The sequence below is a fragment of the Lepisma saccharinum genome, chromosome 5, assembly GCF_977018435.1.
Source record: "Lepisma saccharinum chromosome 5, izLepSacc3.1, whole genome shotgun sequence".
NCBI lineage: Eukaryota > Metazoa > Arthropoda > Insecta > Zygentoma > Lepismatidae > Lepisma > Lepisma saccharinum.
In genome coordinates this window covers 39,866,376-39,885,072 of record NC_139233.1, presented here as the reverse complement: position 1 = coordinate 39,885,072, position 18,697 = coordinate 39,866,376, and the positions used below count along the sequence as shown (strand labels likewise).

General features: G+C 37.1%; 1 protein-coding gene across 2 annotated transcripts in view; it reads right to left on the bottom strand.

Moving 5' to 3' along the window:
- Positions 1–1,003: 1,003 nt before the first annotated feature.
- Positions 1,004–18,697, bottom strand: part of LOC145987779 (sodium-dependent proline transporter-like) — a 106,833-nt gene continuing 89,139 nt past the window's right edge. For both annotated transcript variants that reach the window (XM_083122465.1, XM_083122466.1), the window contains exons 10-12: positions 17,888–17,997; positions 6,412–6,567; positions 1,004–3,214 (exon numbers count right to left, since the gene is read on the bottom strand). In XM_083122465.1, coding sequence (XP_082978591.1) covers positions 2,948–3,214; positions 6,412–6,567; positions 17,888–17,997 — 533 coding nt within the window. In that variant the 3' untranslated portion in view covers positions 1,004–2,947. The remainder of the gene's footprint in view (positions 3,215–6,411; positions 6,568–17,887; positions 17,998–18,697) is intronic.

The following is an 18,697-nucleotide window of genomic DNA, read 5'->3' as shown; positions in this document are numbered from 1 at the left end:
AATTTCATCACTCATCCCCATCTTCGCAAATTAGCCAAACGTGGTACAAGACACGAAGCAAATCAATCAATCAATACATAAATTGTCTCAAATGTGCACGCTCCCTTTCCTCGAAACAATTCTTCATGCATTTAAAACAAAATCAATTAAGACAAGTCTTATTTCTCTGTCTGGTAATTTACAATGCATTACAGAGAACAATGATAAATTGCGAGCGAAGCGAGGAAGAAAATTTTTGGATCCAATTTTTTTGCAGGCTGAAATCAATATTGATTTAATAAGGCGCCAATGCATTTTCTCTTTTTACAACTTCTGTGCCTCCCCGATGGTGTAGTGGTAACATCGTAGCCTTGTGATCAAGGGGCCACGCATTCGATACCCGGTGGAGGTACAGTGGTTCGGATCCAAATTTAAACAGTAGGTCCAGTCCCGATTAGGCTTTCTGTGCATAAAGTGGACTTACAACCACAAATCAATCAATCTTACAACTTATTTTCATTTAGATCATTCGGCGCCCAGGGCCAACTCCGGCTGCTACCTAGCTAAGTTTCTGAACTTGATAAGACTAAGAAAAGCAGGCAGGTATTGCGAGGGAAGCGAGGAAGAAAATTTTACGAAAAGTATTTTTATTTGCATAAAATTTGAAGTTGTGGGCGGTAATTGCCCCCGGAAGGTACACTTGGGCGTCAATATTTGCCCCCCCTTGCCCCCCCTTGCCCCCCTAGAACTCATTTCGGTACAAGGTTAAGGGAGCAATGCCCCCTGCCCTCCCTGTGGTTGCGCCACTGGAAAAGGAGGATGCGGAAGAAAGTTAAGGTGTACGCCAACACCCCTGAAGCATGACACCACCATTGACACACACGAACATGCATTTCACATTGTTGGCATGGAAATATTAGCCTAGAGGTTTTTAAAAATGCTCTTAATAGTTTGTACTAATCTTTATTTATTTAAAAAAAATATGATGGTAATTTGTATTGTAAATTTATTACAATTACACAGCAATTGAGAACACAAAGGAAAGCTGTAGGCCTATATCTATGTTCAGTTCAGATATTATAATTTGTTGCATGTACAGCCGTGAACATTTCTGGGTTGTGAGAGACTAATGACTTTCAATGGAGTCCTTACAACCCAAAAGTGTCTGTGACTGTATATATGGAAGGGTATTGTTAAAAACATTGAACATTGTTTTTTAATCTGGGAATATTTCTAAATATATGTATTTCAAAGTCACACTTTTTTTTTTGTTTTGTGCTGTTTCAACGTGAACGAAAACTACAAAACTACTTTTTTACATCTGCACACACAGAACTCGAAATGCATAAAATCAAGGTTGATGCACTTTTAATGCATCCATTGACACAGTTAAATGTGTAATTGTGTTATCTTTATCTTATATTTTGTTGTCTTTGGTAAGATCGTGTCTGATAAAAGTGCCATTTTTAAGCATTTTTGTTTGTATTTTGACACACCAAACATGCATCATTTGAAGTTTATGCACGTTAATGTGTTATTGGAGTCAACATATGTGTGTCAAATTGACACGTTTCGGGTTCTGTGTGTGTAAATTACTCTTGATCGTTATATCAAACTATATTTTGAATCTACTTTTCATAATTGTTTTCAACCTTTATGCTTCGAAATTTCCCTCAAAATTGTCGGACCGGTTTACACGGACGAGCACAGAATCGGGTAGAAGCCATTTTTTATGGTTCGTTGTTATCATGGTTCGTACAGCATTACACTGATAATGATATGTTTATTCCTTTAAACATTTAGAACGTCGTTACCTTACGTACAGTGACATGTCCAAGAATTTCGAAGAGAGGGGGTTGCTTCTAATTTCTTGATAGGCACTCCCATCCAGTGTGCGAGTTAACGGGGTGGGGGTATTTCCCTCCCTACAAAAAATATTCCCGGCAAAAGAAACTTATTTTGATTCCTGCCAGGGATCTTTTTTATTCCTCGCAAAGCAAATGGAACTGAAAGCATACACTACATTTTTTAACTATGAAAATGAACTAAACTTAAAAATCATTCGTGTCCATTAATGATCCAGTCATCACCAAATGATTCCTCGGCCGTAAAGTTGGCAGCTTTGTGGATTAAAGAAGGACACAATTCTGTAACTGACCAATATGTCACCGTCAGTTCATAGTATTCCAGCAGGCTGTTTCCCACTTACGTTTTCATGACACTGTGCTGGTGTATGTATTAAAGTGTTCACAAGTAATTTGTAGGTAGGTTAGGTGGGCTTTAGGTTTGAACTAGCTCTATAGCTCTTCTTGTGTTCTTAGAATGTTACTAAGTGTTTCTAAATTACGTGTAAACGTTATCATAAGATTTAATGACCTATGTTAAGACCAATATTCTAAGGTACTTAGAACCGCTAGGCGATAACTTAGTTTACCGACTGCTAACATATTTACAAATTTGCATAGCACACAGAACCTACCTCCCAAAATAAAATCATAAGTACGCCACTGAGTGGTCATTCCCCCCAAATCAAAAAGTTTAATGTTTTCATGTTTGCGATGTTTATTTTTTTTATATGTATATAAAAATTAAAGCTGAGCCAAAGTTGGGGGTATGATTTACCCATCAACCCGCCCCAGGGCATGTAAATGCTTCTCTGCAGCCCTCTGCAGGTTCATACATCTATCTAGGTAGCTACAACAATGGGATTGTTATCAAAAACTCACTATCATATGCTACAATCTTGCGAAAGAAACAATGTTCAAAATAACTTATCTACGACCGACGATTTACATTATGTACACAATCTAATCTTCAGCTACTTAACATCATGTTGTACTGTGTTACATTCAAACCTTTATCACTTTCTCACATTTCTTTGGTTACTTCAGGTGGGTGGAGACACCTAACAAGCCATTGGCCAATTAGCACGCGCTAAAAACAAATAGTTGTTTTGAACAACCTTAATTCAGTCACCGTTACTAATTGTTGCTTCTTTTCTGGTTTCATTGGGACCAATACTAGTTGTAGGTAAATGTGTGACTGATAGTTCTATAAATGTTCTCTTGTGATTATCCACGTGATTGTTTTGAACCGTTTCTGCTTTGATGGTGTATTTTTCGTGGTTTTCGTGCACTACGCCTTCTTCTGTGCTAGCAGCACATCCCATGCTCATTCTTTTCTTGATTGGTTCCGGGCCCCACTTTTCAGTAGGCTTTACAAGGTCAGATAGTGTCTGAAAGAGATAAAGATATGATTAAGACAAAGATAAATATTTGTAAATTGTGTTCAATAATCTGCGCCATGAGTATTTTTTAAATTAATATGTTGTCTGCAACAATAAGTCGTCCGGTTTTTGTGCAGAGCCTCCCGGATGGCATGGTGGTAACGTTGTTGCCTTGTAATCAAGGGGTCGCGGGTTCTATATCCAGTGGAGGCACATTGTACAGTGGCTCGGATCCCACTTTAAAATGTAGATCCAGTCACGATTAGCCTATCTGTGCATAAAGTGGACTTAAAAACAACAATTCAATTCATAGCGAAGAGAGCTTTTGTGCAGAATAGATTATACTTTTAATTATGGAAAGAAACTGGTTAGATAACATAAGAGCGTACCGAGAGGGGCGTTTCGGAGGTTTAGCCCCTTTTATATCGCAATCGCACACTTGCAACGTAAAACATTTGGTGTTAAACAACACAGACAAGGTCCCAGGAAATCTCCACACCACATGTCCGCCAATGGTTATGTCAGATGTGTTTAAATGGTGTTCATTACAATCATTTATCTGTCATTTTAACAACATTGAAAATGACGAAAAATTGATGTTGCCCTCTGGGAGCACTCTCAGTGTCGCTTTAACACCATTTTTTTCAGTGTAAGCTTAGTCTTTCTTGACTACAGACTAAGTGAACTTCAACTACCAATTCCCAATCCTCATTCGAAATATTTCTTTAGTATCCTCAGTTGTAGAAAAATGTCCCCCACTTGCTCCCGGCCCCTCCTGAAATAGGAAAAGACTGCTTACTTATTCATTCATTCTCGTTTCTATTTGTATGCATTAGGCCATTTTGGTTTTTCTCGTAACTTTCTTCCTCTTCTTGCTTGCGCTGTCTCTTTTTATCTTCTTCTTCTTCTTCTCTTTGTTCTTTTATACATCTTAATTTTTTCTCTGTATGTGTGTTTCGCTTCTTTGTCTTCCTCCACCTCTCTCTGTGTGTTATTTTTTACCTATCTTCCTTCTTTGTTGTCTCTATCTCTCTCCCTCCTTTCTTTCATTTCTTTCCCTTTCTCTTCTTCTCTATCACCTCCTTCATTCCATTCTTTTTTAAATTTGATACATTAAGGGCCCGAGGAGCAAGATATGTTCCAATTGCAAAAAAATATGACACTTTGCAATCAGACTACTTGAAACTCAAATATGACAAAAAGTTATATAAAATTTGAAAATTCCTGTTGCAACGTTGCTAATTTTGTTGTATCCTGAGAGATACAAAGTGCCTTTGTGGAAAATTTTCACAACATAGCTCAATGTATCTTTTACGATACAAAAACAGAACATATATTTGTTATTATTTATTCACAAAATGAAACTTAGGAAATTGTATGCTGTTGTAATAAAAATATAGCCGCGGTAGCTCAGTCGGTAGGGCGTCTGACTACCATACAAGTGGTCCGGCGAGGGAGAACCGGTTTTTTTTCACCTGTTCAAGCAGCTCCAGTGTCCACCAGCATGTTTGTCCTTAGGGGTAGTTTCTACATCTACCCTTAGTGCCTTATTTTGTCCTTTGGGGCAGTTTCTGTATCTATCACTTGTTCCCCATTTCCCCCATGATCTAGATATCATGAGCCAGTGAGCCAGTGGTCTCACAACGAAGGTGGTTGTGGTTCATATTCTACTTTAGTTGGGCGTGATGGAACATATTCAAGAGCTGGGTGGACACGTTCCTTCCTGTGTTCAATTTACGTCAAAATATCTTTAGCGGTTCATGGCAACCGACTTCCAAAAAATGAAACAAGGGGAAAACTAATATAGGATCACAGTCATTTTCAGCATCTTCACCTTGACATGAAGAACTTCCCAAGTCAGAAATTCTATGTCAAATGAAATGATACTCATAATTCTTCCTGGCTTCCAAGAGCCTCATAAAACATGCAAAGTTCAATTTTCTAAAAATATATAATGAATAATTCGAATATGAAAAGTATTTTTGTATGCCTGTATGGTAATATAAAATCTGCCATTTCTGTAAACAAGTCCATTGAGGGGTCAACTTACTATCTTGCCATCAAAAGTTCTGGATTCGAATCCCAGTCAGACACATTATGATCCTTTGAGAGTGTCCTTTTATAAATTTTATTTAATCATGAATCACATTCAGCACCATAATTAGCCAACATTGTTTTATTTTCCTTACCGTTTCCAACAGATAAAAGAAGAGTGAATTATGAAATAATAACATCATTTTCTAATGTTTACTATAGTAATATAGAAAAGCTTATAAAACTTATAATTGAAATTATGTATATAATATAGTCCCGGACCATAAAATAGAATTTGAAGTAACTATTATTGAAAGATAGTGAAAAAAATATTACATGTGGTGAACAATATCACATACATGCATTATAATCTGGTCCCAAAATCTCATTATGGTGAAGTGGGCAATGTGTCTTCTCGGATACGATCAACTTCCATTCCCTAAATTTAGCCAAATATAATACATGTGGCTATATTTTTTATCTCTTATGTTTTACAGCATGTTTCTCCTAATATTCAACAAAAAAGTACATGAAAATAGTATATGCAAATCACAAATGAAATAAACCTGCATGCATGCTGCAGCATGCTTTATTGTTGTATGCCATCTTGCAGCAAATGGTATTCCATACTTCCTTGTATGTTCTACAAAAACTCAAAAGATGGCACCACTCACCAGTATGAAACTTTACATGTATCTTGTAAGACCCATTGACACTCCTGCGAGAAATCTCAATACGCTGGCCGTATAGAGGCTCCTATATTATATGTATCCTGATTGATGCATATTCCCTTTAAGGGTTAACAAACAAATTATAGAATATTTAATGTCTAGGCTTGTTTATAAATATAAGCATTTTTTAATGAAAATTACTGCGTAAATTAAATTAGAAGAATCTCTCGCAGCCCGATATAATAGATGCCATACACCGGTACCGGACCGCGACAGCGGTTGTGAAACCGCCTTAAACCACTTCTATCTTATGCTGGCACGTAAAACGTAACACCACAGATACGCTAATATATCCAACTTAGGACACAACTGTCCACAACGCCCCCATTAGAATTCCTTTTGCGGTTGTCAATACTTGCATAATTGCATGGACACAACTTTTCTGCTTGCATACTTGCATGTTACTTAATGATACATTGATGAAAGAAGTAATATACTAACCGTACATCTTACCACAGCAACAAAGCCGAAGATGGGAATAAGAAGAGCGGATGAAGAAGCGATAATCCACCCCATGATTGAAACCCAAGGAGGCGCGTTACTGTCGCCAGCGAGAACGGCTGGGTTGTACGAGTACAAAGTGAAGCAGAGAAGGCCCTGAAAAATAAAGAAACATAAATGAGAAAAAAAATCAAAATGAGAAGAGCACATACTTTTGAATAGACGTGGCCATTTTGAAATAACTTTACTTGACAGCATAAGCACCGACTTTAGGGCAAAAGGGAGGCATATTCTGCCTTTACAAATTCCTCAAAAATTATGTATTATGCGCGTGTATGTGCATTTGTGTCTGTGTGTGTGTGTGTGTGTGTGCAGGGGCGCCGACTTGTCAAAATTATTAGGGGGGGCTCTGATCACTGAAATAAATTAATGAATGACTCACTCTCTCCCTTTTTTAAGTTTTGATCTCAGTGTTCGGAATCACGTAAAAGCCCATGAATTCCTGAAAAATATCAAAATTGTTATTCACAGTTCTAATTCAGAATATTAATATTGTCCACGAATGGATATTTCACAAGTTTCGTCAACCATAATAGCAAAATATTCCCGACTTTTAATATCTGCTACCAAGGAGCGCAAAACAGATCTCCATAATATATCAATGATCTCGTTCTGAATGTCATGTGAGAGCCATTTGTAGCCCAAAAGTCTCATCCACTAGTTCATGCACATCGTCTTTTGACGGTCTCAGCCCCCCCAAAGTTGATGGTTTAGCGGTCTCAGCCCCCCAAATTGATGATCTAGAACATTTCAAATGTGTATTTAAAGTTAAGTTCATGTGGCACAATTCTGAGTAAACTTTACAAGAGAAGCAAAATAATACATTAGATCCTCTAAAGCAAAATAATTTGGGGGCTCTGCCCCCAAATGGTTAAAATTGGGGGGGGGCCTCGAGCCCCCCCAAGCCCCATGGAGTCGGCGCTTATGTGTGTGTGTCTGTAATTGTGTGTGTGTGTGTACTGCGCCTGACTGCCATGTGGGCGCAGTAATAAGTCGTCGCCCTGTAGTCAAGAAGTTCCGGGTTCGATACCCGTTGGAGGAATATAGGGGTAGGAGGATCCAACTTTAAACTGTAGTTCCAGTCTCAATTGACCTATCTGTGCATGAAAGTGATCATAAAACTCAAGTTCAGAGTTTGAGAGACCCGGATTCAGTTCCTGGGGTCCCTGTATGGAGAGGCTCTACGGTTGACCCAGCCTCTGATAAATGGGTACATGCGGAGGCAAACGTAAACGAGGCTGGGACGTGGTGCTGATCACATTATCTCCACACATGGCCAAGTTTGTAAAAGTAAAATACTATGGGATCAATCCATATCAATTGGCATAGAAAAAAATATATTGGTTGCTTGACCATTTTTTAAAAAGTATATATTTTTTGTGGTGTGAGCCTCATATGTTGACAGTTCAGAACCACTCTTATTTCATTTTTACTATTAATGATTTCAAGATGGTGGACATTTTTTTTATCTCCATTCGTAAACTTTTTAATCTCAGCTCTGGTAAGTCCTAGGACAATGAGACAAAATCTGTAATGTTAAGCACATTATAGGTTACAATTATATTTGTGTGTAATATTCTAAATATTTTTCCTTCATAATAAATTTTAAGTTCAAAATTGTGTATCCTAATCGCTCAAAATTACATTTTCGGATTTTTTTAGGGGGAAGGCAGTTTGTTAAACATTTCAATTTTCTTTGCAATTACCTGTGTATCCATAGTGTATGTCAAAATTATTTGAAGCTTGAGACTTTAATGATTTTCTGTACAGGATCAAAACATGTACTTTTTGATGGAAAATTCCAAGCTGAGGGTTAAATATCTCTGGTGGGCAGTTGTTTAAAAGTCTGAAATTTGTACACAATACAGTACTATCATAACTAAACCTCGGATTTTAAGTTTTTAACCTATTTTTTCCTTTACAGTATGTAAGAAAAATAATAAGTTATGTCAGTGTCTCGTTAAAAAACGTTACAACTAATGAAGTTTTATAGTGCTTACGAAAACCGATTTTGCTTGTTAGAACCTATTTTAGATTTATGCACCTAAATCAAGCCTTTTTTAGGTTTTTATATACTATTTTTAAAGGTTTTACAGGATTTTTATGTCACACAGAAGCATTTGCTTTGTTTTGTCACGAAAAAAAATCAATGACAAACATGTTTCAAACGTAGTCTTTGTCGATTTCTCGTCCTCCAAGTCCATGGTGATTTTTGAAAGCTCTAAACAAATCAAAATGTATGGTGCCACTGTTACCTGTACAATCCAAAGTGGTCTGATGGGTATGGTCTTGCTCACTTTCGTGTCACTTCGGTGCTTTATGGCATTCACGCCTTGCAAACCAACATTTCAGCATTGAAGTTTACATCACTGACTATGTTTTTGTTGAAAGATTATTTTCAGCATATTAGATGATCCTCACGGACAAAATTGCGGAGTTTGACTGTGGAGAACATGAAAACAGATTGTTGCCTAACTATATGACGAAGAGTGGACTTTAATAGCAAATTTCCAATGGTAAGTTCTGCCATCGCCGTAGAATTACGCAACACACATAACATTATGCAAGATAGTGTGTATTTCAGGATATACATGATCAGCATCTTTCAAGAATTTTGAACTATTTTAATTTTTTTAACCTACTTCAGGATTTTTCGAGCCTAACATAAGATTTTTAGGACCTATTTTAGGATTTTTAGAACTATTTTAGGATTTTAAGACGCTATTTTAGGAACCTAAAAGCACACTTTTTAGAACCTAAAGATACGAGGTCTAATCATAAGTAACTTCAGTTAAAATTTTGAGTTTGAGATTCAATTGGTTTATGAATCAATTTGAATTAAATAAGGTATGCCTAATTTAATTTCTTATTATCATATTCTGTGTTAAAATTCTGCAAACTGTAAGTTGGAATGCAAATGTACAACATTACAATCCTGATCTGCAATAAACTATATATACGAGGGCATGCTGAAAAGTAATGTCTCCTATTTTTTTTGTTACTGTGTAAACACATTTTGGATTTTGAGCAACCATGGATTGCATTTATCAGAGTTTCCCGCTTCTCCATAGAAACTTTCAAATTTCTATCGCTATAGCGAAGAAAATGGCAGCATGTAACCATGCCATGTCGGTGGAGCCCCTGACGCAACAAGCGGTGATCGTGTTTCTAACCGCAGAAAATGTGCCCCTAAGTGTGAGAAGAAGGCTTTGTATGGGGATGAACGTGTAGACGCCAGTACAGTGCGATTATGGGCTGTTCATGCTCGTAATGAAAAACCCAGCTGAAGAACTCTCAACGCATGTGACAGAACGGAGTGGAAGGAAGCGTACTCCAACTGATGGAGATCATCGGAATCGTGTCTATGAACTCATTAGAGAGAACCGTCGTATAACCCAGGCAGAGCTTGAATTCAAGTGTGGCGTATCACGGGAGCGAATGCTGGCGATAATCGCAGATCTGGGATATCGAAAACTTTGTGCACGGTGGGTGCCTCGGAAGCTCACGCCTGACATGAAACAGAAAAGACTGAACATTAGTCAACAGTTGCTTACAGAGCTTAAAGATCACCTGAGAAGAGTTCACTCTGATTCTGATGATGCAGTGCGAACAGAAGTGAGGCTGTGGATTCGTCATCAAGATCAACAATTCTACAGTAACAGCATTAATAGACTGGTCTCTCATTGGCAAACGTGTTTGATCGCCAGAGCAATCATGTGGAAAAGTAATTGTATAGACATATACAATAAAGTTCCAGAAAGTTACCTGCATTTCATTTATCCAAATAAATTCAACCGTTTATCAATAAAAATTTATGAGGCATTACTTTTCAGCACGCCCTCGTATATATACTTTATTGCAGATGCATTTCAGAATTGTAATGTTGTTCATTTGCGTTCCAAATTACAGTTTGCAGAATTTTAACACAAAATATGTGAATAAGAAATAAAATTAGGCTTATTAGAATTTCTCATGAGTTTTGCATAATCGTATCTCTTAAACCAATTGATTGTCAAACTCAAAATTTTAACTGAAGTCACTTATCATAGAACACTGTATTGTGTATAAATTTCAGATTTTTAAACAACTGCCCACCAGAGATACTTAACCCTGTACTTGGAATTTCTTTGATCAAAAAGTACAAGTTTTGACCCTGTAGAAAAAATATCATTAAAGTCTCAAGCTTGAAATAATTTTTACATACACTATAGATACACAGGTAATTGCAAAAAAATGAAATATTTAACAAACTGTCTTCCCCCTAAAAAAAAATTACCCGAAAATGTCATTTTGAGCGATTAGGATACACAATTTTGGCCTTAAAATGTATTATGAAGGAATAATATGTAGAATATTACACACAAATATAATTGTAACCTACAATGTGCTTAACATTACAGATTTTGTCTCATTGTCCTAGGGCTTACCAGAGCTGAGATAAAAGGTTACCGATGATGCTTACGAATGGAAAAATGACGCGTGTCATGATAAAATAACGTTCGCCATCTTGAAATGATTGATAGTAAAAATAAAATAACAGTGTTTCTGAACTGTCAACATATGAGGCTCACACCACACAAAATATATACTTTTTAAAAAATGGTCAAGCAACCTGTGTTGTACAGTGTCTCTCAAAAGTTTTAGGACAACGACATTTTAAACTAGGCAACCCAATTTACACAAGGCGTTGGTGGGTTGCGTGTAGAGTTAGGCTCAATTTCAGGGTTGCCACATGCACAATAGATATTTATAAAATACGCGAAAGGAATAAAAACAAGTAATATTGTATAAAATTATGAAAAATATCACTATTATATCGCAAGTGACAAAATTCTTTCTGAAAAAAAAAAAAAGGTTTCTTAGTATTTCATCGCTGATGAGTCTACAGAAAGGAAAAGAGGTGAGAGAAAACGAAAGGTGACAAAGGAGAGGAGAAAGAGAATGCGAATGCGAAAGGAGAAGAGGAAAAGTAGAGGAGAGAAGAAAGAGAGTATAAACGAGGAGAGAAGATGTAGTGAGGAGAATGGAAAAAGATTCTACGAGAGATGAGGAAAATGGAGCAAAGAAGAGAGAAGAGGAGACGAGGAGGGGAGTGGAGATTAAAGTAAAGTAGAGAAAGAGAGAAGAACGAAAAGAAGAGAAGAGTGCAGTGGAGTCGGAAATCTAAGACAGGAGAAGAGATACGAGGAGTGGAGATGAGTGGGATGGAGATAAGATGCGAGAAAAGTAGGGAAGGCGATATGAGATAAAAGCAGATCGAGCAGAAGGAGGGGAGAGGAGAAGGAGAAGAGAAGAACAGAAGGGACTGAAGAGAAGAGGAGAAGGAGAAGAGAAGAACAGAAGGGACTGAAGAGAAGAGGTGGTTGCAGAAAATATCGTCTCAGCGTCAAGAATTGATGCATTGGTCAAATTATCGACATGAAACATTCAATAACATTTTGAAATGTATTGGAGAATGTATTAGATCGGTTCGAAATGCATTTTGGCTTAGTTCAGAGCAAGGTAAAATCTTCCATGTAAGATCTTTGATTTTACCTGCGATTATACCATTAAAAACATGAATGTAACTTGAATATTTATAAGAATTATCCAATTTTTGTCCACTTCTCGGTTCGTTGAAATGGAGATTTTGTAAATTTAATATTTCCCCTCCCCCCATCGTTAATTCCAAACTGAATCATTCCGTTTCACACGGCGTGGACAATGAACACAATGGGATAGGTCTAAAACTTACGAAAATTTTCTGCCACCGGAAGGGTTTGAACCTACGACCATCAGATTGACAGTCCTGAACGGTAAACACTACCCTACAAGCTTTCGCTCCTGAAAGTAAGTAGAAGGAGCTGACCAATATGAAATGTAGATGCAACTCTCCTCCTACATGTAATGTGCAAACAATACTTGTTTGTAACAAAGAAAACGAAGGTAGTACGACTCGGCGAAAACATTTAATGGAGAATTGCACATGATGAAAACTTTTCATTCTATATTTGCGGAGGTATCCTTGCATTGAACTCGAGTGGGAAAAGGGGTAAAATTAGTATGTCCTGAATTGCCACAAATATAAATAGTTATTTCATTAATATTTGTCAATGTCTTTGAAGAAGTACACAATTATCGTTAGAGTATCATAATTCACGATCTTATACATGAAAATATCCCTTTGAATGTGTGTCAATTAATTTATTTGTTTATTTTTTTTAATAAATTCCATATGCAGAACAATGTAGCCACTATACACTGCTATTACAAATAATGTTACCATGCTCTCCACACCTAGTATGGAGGATCGAACCTGGGACCGCTAGCAGCCCAATCGAGAACTCTAACCACTACACCACGCCCTTACCTTCGATTGAAACAAGAATTTTTAAGTATTCTGTCCCTCCAATATTGTAAATGTCGATGGGTATACATGTAGTTGAACTTTTACTTTAATTTTGAATTGCTTTCTTGTAGTATAACAGATATCTTCGAGAAATAATTTTCGAAGTGATGAAGAAATACGAGAATATTGGTATTTGCGAATGCGAGTTGTTTCTTCTAACTTATTATTGTGATTAGACATTATTAGTGGAGAATATCTAGAGGCTTGAACATTGCAGGACGATATTCTTTTCCTGTGATACTGCAACAGACGAAAAGCTTGTTTACTGACGCAAGTGTCGTGTTCAGAACAGTCTTCTGAAATGTATTTGCTCTTGCGTAAGGTAACACGGGCCTCCCCCATGGCGCAGTGGTAGCGTCATTACCTTGTAATCGAGGTGTCCTGGGTTCGATACCCGGAGGAGGCACAAGTGGTTCGGATCCCACTTTAAACTGTAGGTCCAGTCCCGATTAGCCTTACTGTGCATAAAGTGGACTTAAAACACCAACTCAAACCAAAGCGTAAGGTAACACGAAATAATTACACTGTTTGCGAACTACCAAATCTGCGCAACGTTAGACGTAAACAGGCGGAAAATTTTATTCATAAAATCACTTCACATTTGACAGTATTAGTCAAGAGAGACTCGTGGGACACTGTGTTAAGGTGCTGGAGTAAATACTTCTTATTTTTCTTCCTCGAAGAACAACAATTTTTAAAGTAGAGTAACAGTCGTTCTGCTCTTTCTTATTTCTTTTAAATTCTTCCACATTCCTTTAATTGGGTTAAAAATAAATACAAATATTGCTTGCATTTCTGTCATTGACATAGACCAGGCCCATACCCAGGATTTCTTTGAGGGAGGTGCCAGACCCAAATTTATAAGTTATATATATATATATATATATATATATATATATATATATATATATATAAAAGAGAGAGAGAGAGACAGATATTACAAAATAGTTCAAATAGCCCGAGCGCCATTGAAAAGTCATGATAATTCTATGTTTAGAAAATAATATATTTATAAATTAAATGTTGCGTACTAGGAATTATTATTACAATAAAGAACATGTCTAATTGTGAGTTAAGAAAAAGCAATAATAAAGAGACATTCTCGCATCACGATTGCAGTTCGAAAAAGTCGGGACAGGGATTGAAAGTTACGCACTGTCCTGACAAAATCGCTGAATCGGACGTCTGGTAGCCTTGCATCAATGATTATAAAACTAAAACTACCCCATATTGCAGCCTGAAGACTTTTGCGCAATAAACGGATTCATTTATGTAAGAACAAAATTGAAATTTTTACACATTTCTAAAATCGACGATGTTATTTTCGTAGTTATTGATAGGTTCACATTTAAATATTTTTTCAGGGTTCCAGGGGGGAATGGCCCCCATGCCCCCCCTGGGTACTGGCAAGACGTAGACAGTGGGAGAGAAATTTGGGAGAATCTTTCTATTAAATTTTATTATTTAAATAATAATAATCCTTAAGCGCTACAGCCCAATATTGGGCCAAGGCTTACCTACCGACTGCTGGCCTCCCTCCCACGAGGGGCAACCAGGGGGGCGTGAAGATCTGGAGCCAGACTTGGGGGACGGGTGGTAGGCCCGACAGACCCCCAGCAGTTGTAGGACTTCGCGACCGGATTACGCTCACTCACTCGGAGCTCCCCAATTTCCTCACAATGGTAGGTTGCCACCGGCCGTATACAAAGGGCCGAATATTCCCCGAGACTGAACACGGGATCGAACCTATGCTGAGATAGGTTAAACCGTTTATTGACAATCGTGAACTTTTCGTTTAATAGATAATATTTGGTTTTAAACGACGGGAGAATATTGGTCAAATTCCCTTTCGTGCTCTTTTGAGAGAATATATACTTCTACAATAGCAATCGCGTTCGGAAACGGTGAAAAAAAATGACTTGGTTTTCAAAGGCAGACAAGCTTGATAGCGTAGCTTGCTCGCATTCAAAGTGACTCACTCACGCTATTCAAGGCCGCTTCTTATCGCAAAACACTGTGCGTCGATGCACAGTGTCTGCACCCAGCAAGTTACAAGTGACCAGAGTCGAATTTGAAAGATAATCTGAAGAATGATAGATTTCATCAGAGGCGGCTAGGTGGGCACTAGCTCAACATGCAATAGTTTAAGTCATAATTTCTGACAAACAAGAAATCTTATTGAATAAGTATTGGGATAGTATTACATGTATCCGCTCCTCTTTAACAATGTTAGCTCGAAGACAATCTGTATTCCATTTGTTTATATTGGCAACTTGGTCAACCGGCGGATATTATAAGGAACTATTTCGTAGATGTTCATGTAACCGTTATAAAATTACAAATAAAGTATATTCACAAGCTAAGATATACTAACAACGAAGAAATAAATTCAGAGTTAAATTTCAAATGCATGTGTATAGAGTAATTCTAGAAGTACAGAGCTATATCAGAGTATTGAACTTCTTTTTGCAGGATAACGTTTACAATATTGACGCGACAGAATAATTAAGAACTGTTGCTCCAAGAGAAACAAAGGGCGTAGTGTATTGGTTAGAGTTCTTGAAAGCATTCGATCCTCCATACTAGGTGTTCTTTTTTTAGTTCTCTTTTTATTATAAACAAGATATTGGTAACATTATTTGTAATAGCAGTGTATAGTGGCTACATTGTTCTGCATATGGAATTTATATATAAAAAAAATAAACAAATAAATTAATTGACACACATTCAAAGGGATATTTTCATGTATAAGATCGTGAATTATGATACTCTAACGATAATTGTGTACTTCTTCAAAGACATTGACAAATATTAATGAAATAACTATTTATATTTGTGGCAATTCAGGACATACTAATTTTACCCCTTTTCCCACTCGAGTTCAATGCAAGGATACCTCCGCAAATATAGAATGAAAAGTTTTCATCATGTGCAATTCTCCATTAAATGTTTTCGCCGAGTCGTACTACCTTCGTTTTCTTTGTTACAAACAAGTATTGTTTGCACATTACATGTAGGAGGAGAGTTGCATCTACATTTCATATTGGTCAGCTCCTTCTACTTACTTTCAGGAGCGAAAGCTTGTAGGGTAGTGTTTACCGTTCAGGACTGTCAATCTGATGGTCGTAGGTTCAAACCCTTCCGGTGGCAGAAAATTTTCGTAAGTTTTAGACCTATCCCATTGTGTTCATTGTCCACGCCGTGTGAAACGGAATGATTCAGTTTGGAATTAACGATGGGGGGAGGGGAAATATTAAATTACAAAATCTCCATTTCAACGAACCGAGAAGTGGACAAAAATTGGATAATTCTTATAAATATTCAAATTACATTCATGTTTTTAGTGGTATAATCGCAGGTAAAATCAAAGATCTTACATGGAAGATTTTACCTTGCTCTGAACTAAGCCAAAGTGCATTTCGAACCGATCTAATACATTCTCCAATACATTTCAAAATGTTATTGAATGTTTCATGTCGATAATTTGACCAATGCATCAATTCTTGACGCTGAGACGATATTTTCTGCAACTACCTATTCTCTTTAGTCCCTTCTGTTCTTCTCTTCTCCTTCTCCTCTCCCCTCCTTCTGCTCGATCTGCTTTTATCTCATATCGCCTTCCCTACTTTTCTCGCATCTTATTTTCATCCCACTCATCTCCACTCCTCGTATCTCCTCTCCTGTCTTAGATTTCCGACTCCACTGCACTCTTCTCCTCTTCTTTTCGTTCTTCTCTTTTTCTCTCCTTTACTTTACTCTCCACTCCCCTCTTTTCGTCTCTTAGTGCCTCCCCCATGGCGCAGTGGTAGCGTCTTTGCCTTGTAATCAAGGGGTCCCGGGTTCGATACCCGGTGGAGGCACAAGTGGTTCGGATCCCACTTTAAACTGTAGGTCCAGTCCCGATTAGCCTTACTGTGCATAAAGTGGACTTAAAACATCAAACCAAAACAAAACCTCTTCTCGTCTCCTCTTCTCTCTTCTTTGCTCCATTTTCCTCATCTCTCGTAGAATCTTTTTCCATTCTCCTCACTACATCTCCTCTCCTCGTTTATCCTCTCTTTCTTCTCTCCTCTACTTTTCCTCTTCTCCTTTCGCATTTGCATTCTCTTTCTCCTCTCCTTTGTCACCTTTCGTTTTCTCTCACCTCTTTTCCTTTCTGTAGACTCATCAGCGATGAAATACTAAGAAATCTTTTTTTTTCTTTCAGAAAGAATTTTGTCACTTGCGATATAATAGTGATATTTTTCATAATTTTATACAATATTACTTGTTTTTATTCCTTTCGCGTATTTTATAAATATCTATTGTGCATGTGGCAACCCTGAAATTGAGCCTAACTCTACACGCAACCCACCAACGCCTTGTGTAAATTGGGTTGCCTAGTTTAAAATGTCGTTGTCCTAAAACTTTTGAGAGACACTGTACCACTTAATATGGATTGACCCTATGAGAAAATAAAACTTACTTTAATATCAATATCTTCCTTTTCTCTCTTCCCTCTTTCCTCTGCTTACCTATTTCATTCTTCATTTCTCTTTCTTCCTTTGTTTCACTCTCTATCTCTCTCTGTTTTGCCTTTTTCCTCTCCACGTGTTTCTCTATATTTTTCTCTTTCCTTCTCTAGTTGTCTCTCTGTCTCTTTCCTTCTCCACGTCTCTCTCTCTCTCTCTCTCTTTCTCTCTCTCTCTCTCTCTCTTCTCTTCCCTTCTCTACGTGTTTCTCTCTCTCTGTTTCAATGATTTTCTCTCATTTCTCATTTAATGTATCCTTCTTTCTTAATACCTAACTCTGTTTCTTGCTCTGCTATAAATAATTATGAAAATATCCCGTGTGGGTAGGCTGGAAAATGACAGACTTATTTCAGCGTGAGCTAATGCACACCCTATGGAGACGCCACTGACATGGATAACTTCACTTTATATCAGAATTATGTCATCAAAATAAAGCATGAAAGTGACTCAACCGCCATAGTTTTAATAATGTTCTCTCTACACTAATAATAATTAGTATTTATCCGTTCACACTCACCAGAAGAACAACTGGGGAAACAAAATTCCACGTTCCTATCCAGTAGTACCTCATGAAACGCGGGATTGAAATCGACATTTCTTTAATATTCTTCATAAGCTGCCGAAATCCTAGAATTACAATAAAAAGTTAGTGATTCATTGATGGCATTATATACATAGGTAGCAGTAATAAAGCACTACATCATTTTCAATAAAGTATAATAAAATAAAGTAGCAGGAAAAAGTAACTCATATCATAGAAAACGAGAAAAACGAGATAAAAACATAGACGTATCTTGGTTAGTCTTCAAATCCTTCAAAGATGGGAGAAAAGAATGTGTCGTCGAAAGGTTAAAACATTGTTAGAAATAGTTAAAAGCAGTTAAAAAGGATTAAAAGTGTAGAAACGTGATGCCCTCTTCATGCCGGGAAATGAATTTGGAAGACGAAAGAAGAAGAGTCTCCTGGTTTTTACATGTGTTTAATATTCTGACGACATGTGACTTGAAATGGTACCCTCTTTTAGATCATGAAATTACATTATCGTTTTTATAATAAATAACACATGACCTGCAGAAAAAGTAGAACAATATGGCGGAAGTGACTCCTTTAGGGAATACTGACAGTCATCACACGAACCATTATGAAAATCGAATATCGCAATTCAACATTTAAGATCATTGCTAAGTTTTCACGGTTTAGAAGTTGTAATATTTGAGATTTTGAGGACATTGTGAGGAAAGCTCAAAACTGATTGTTCTAATATAAGCTGAAGAATTCAGTTGGATAAATATATGTAGAGGTAAATAAAAAGATCAAGTGTAGTGCA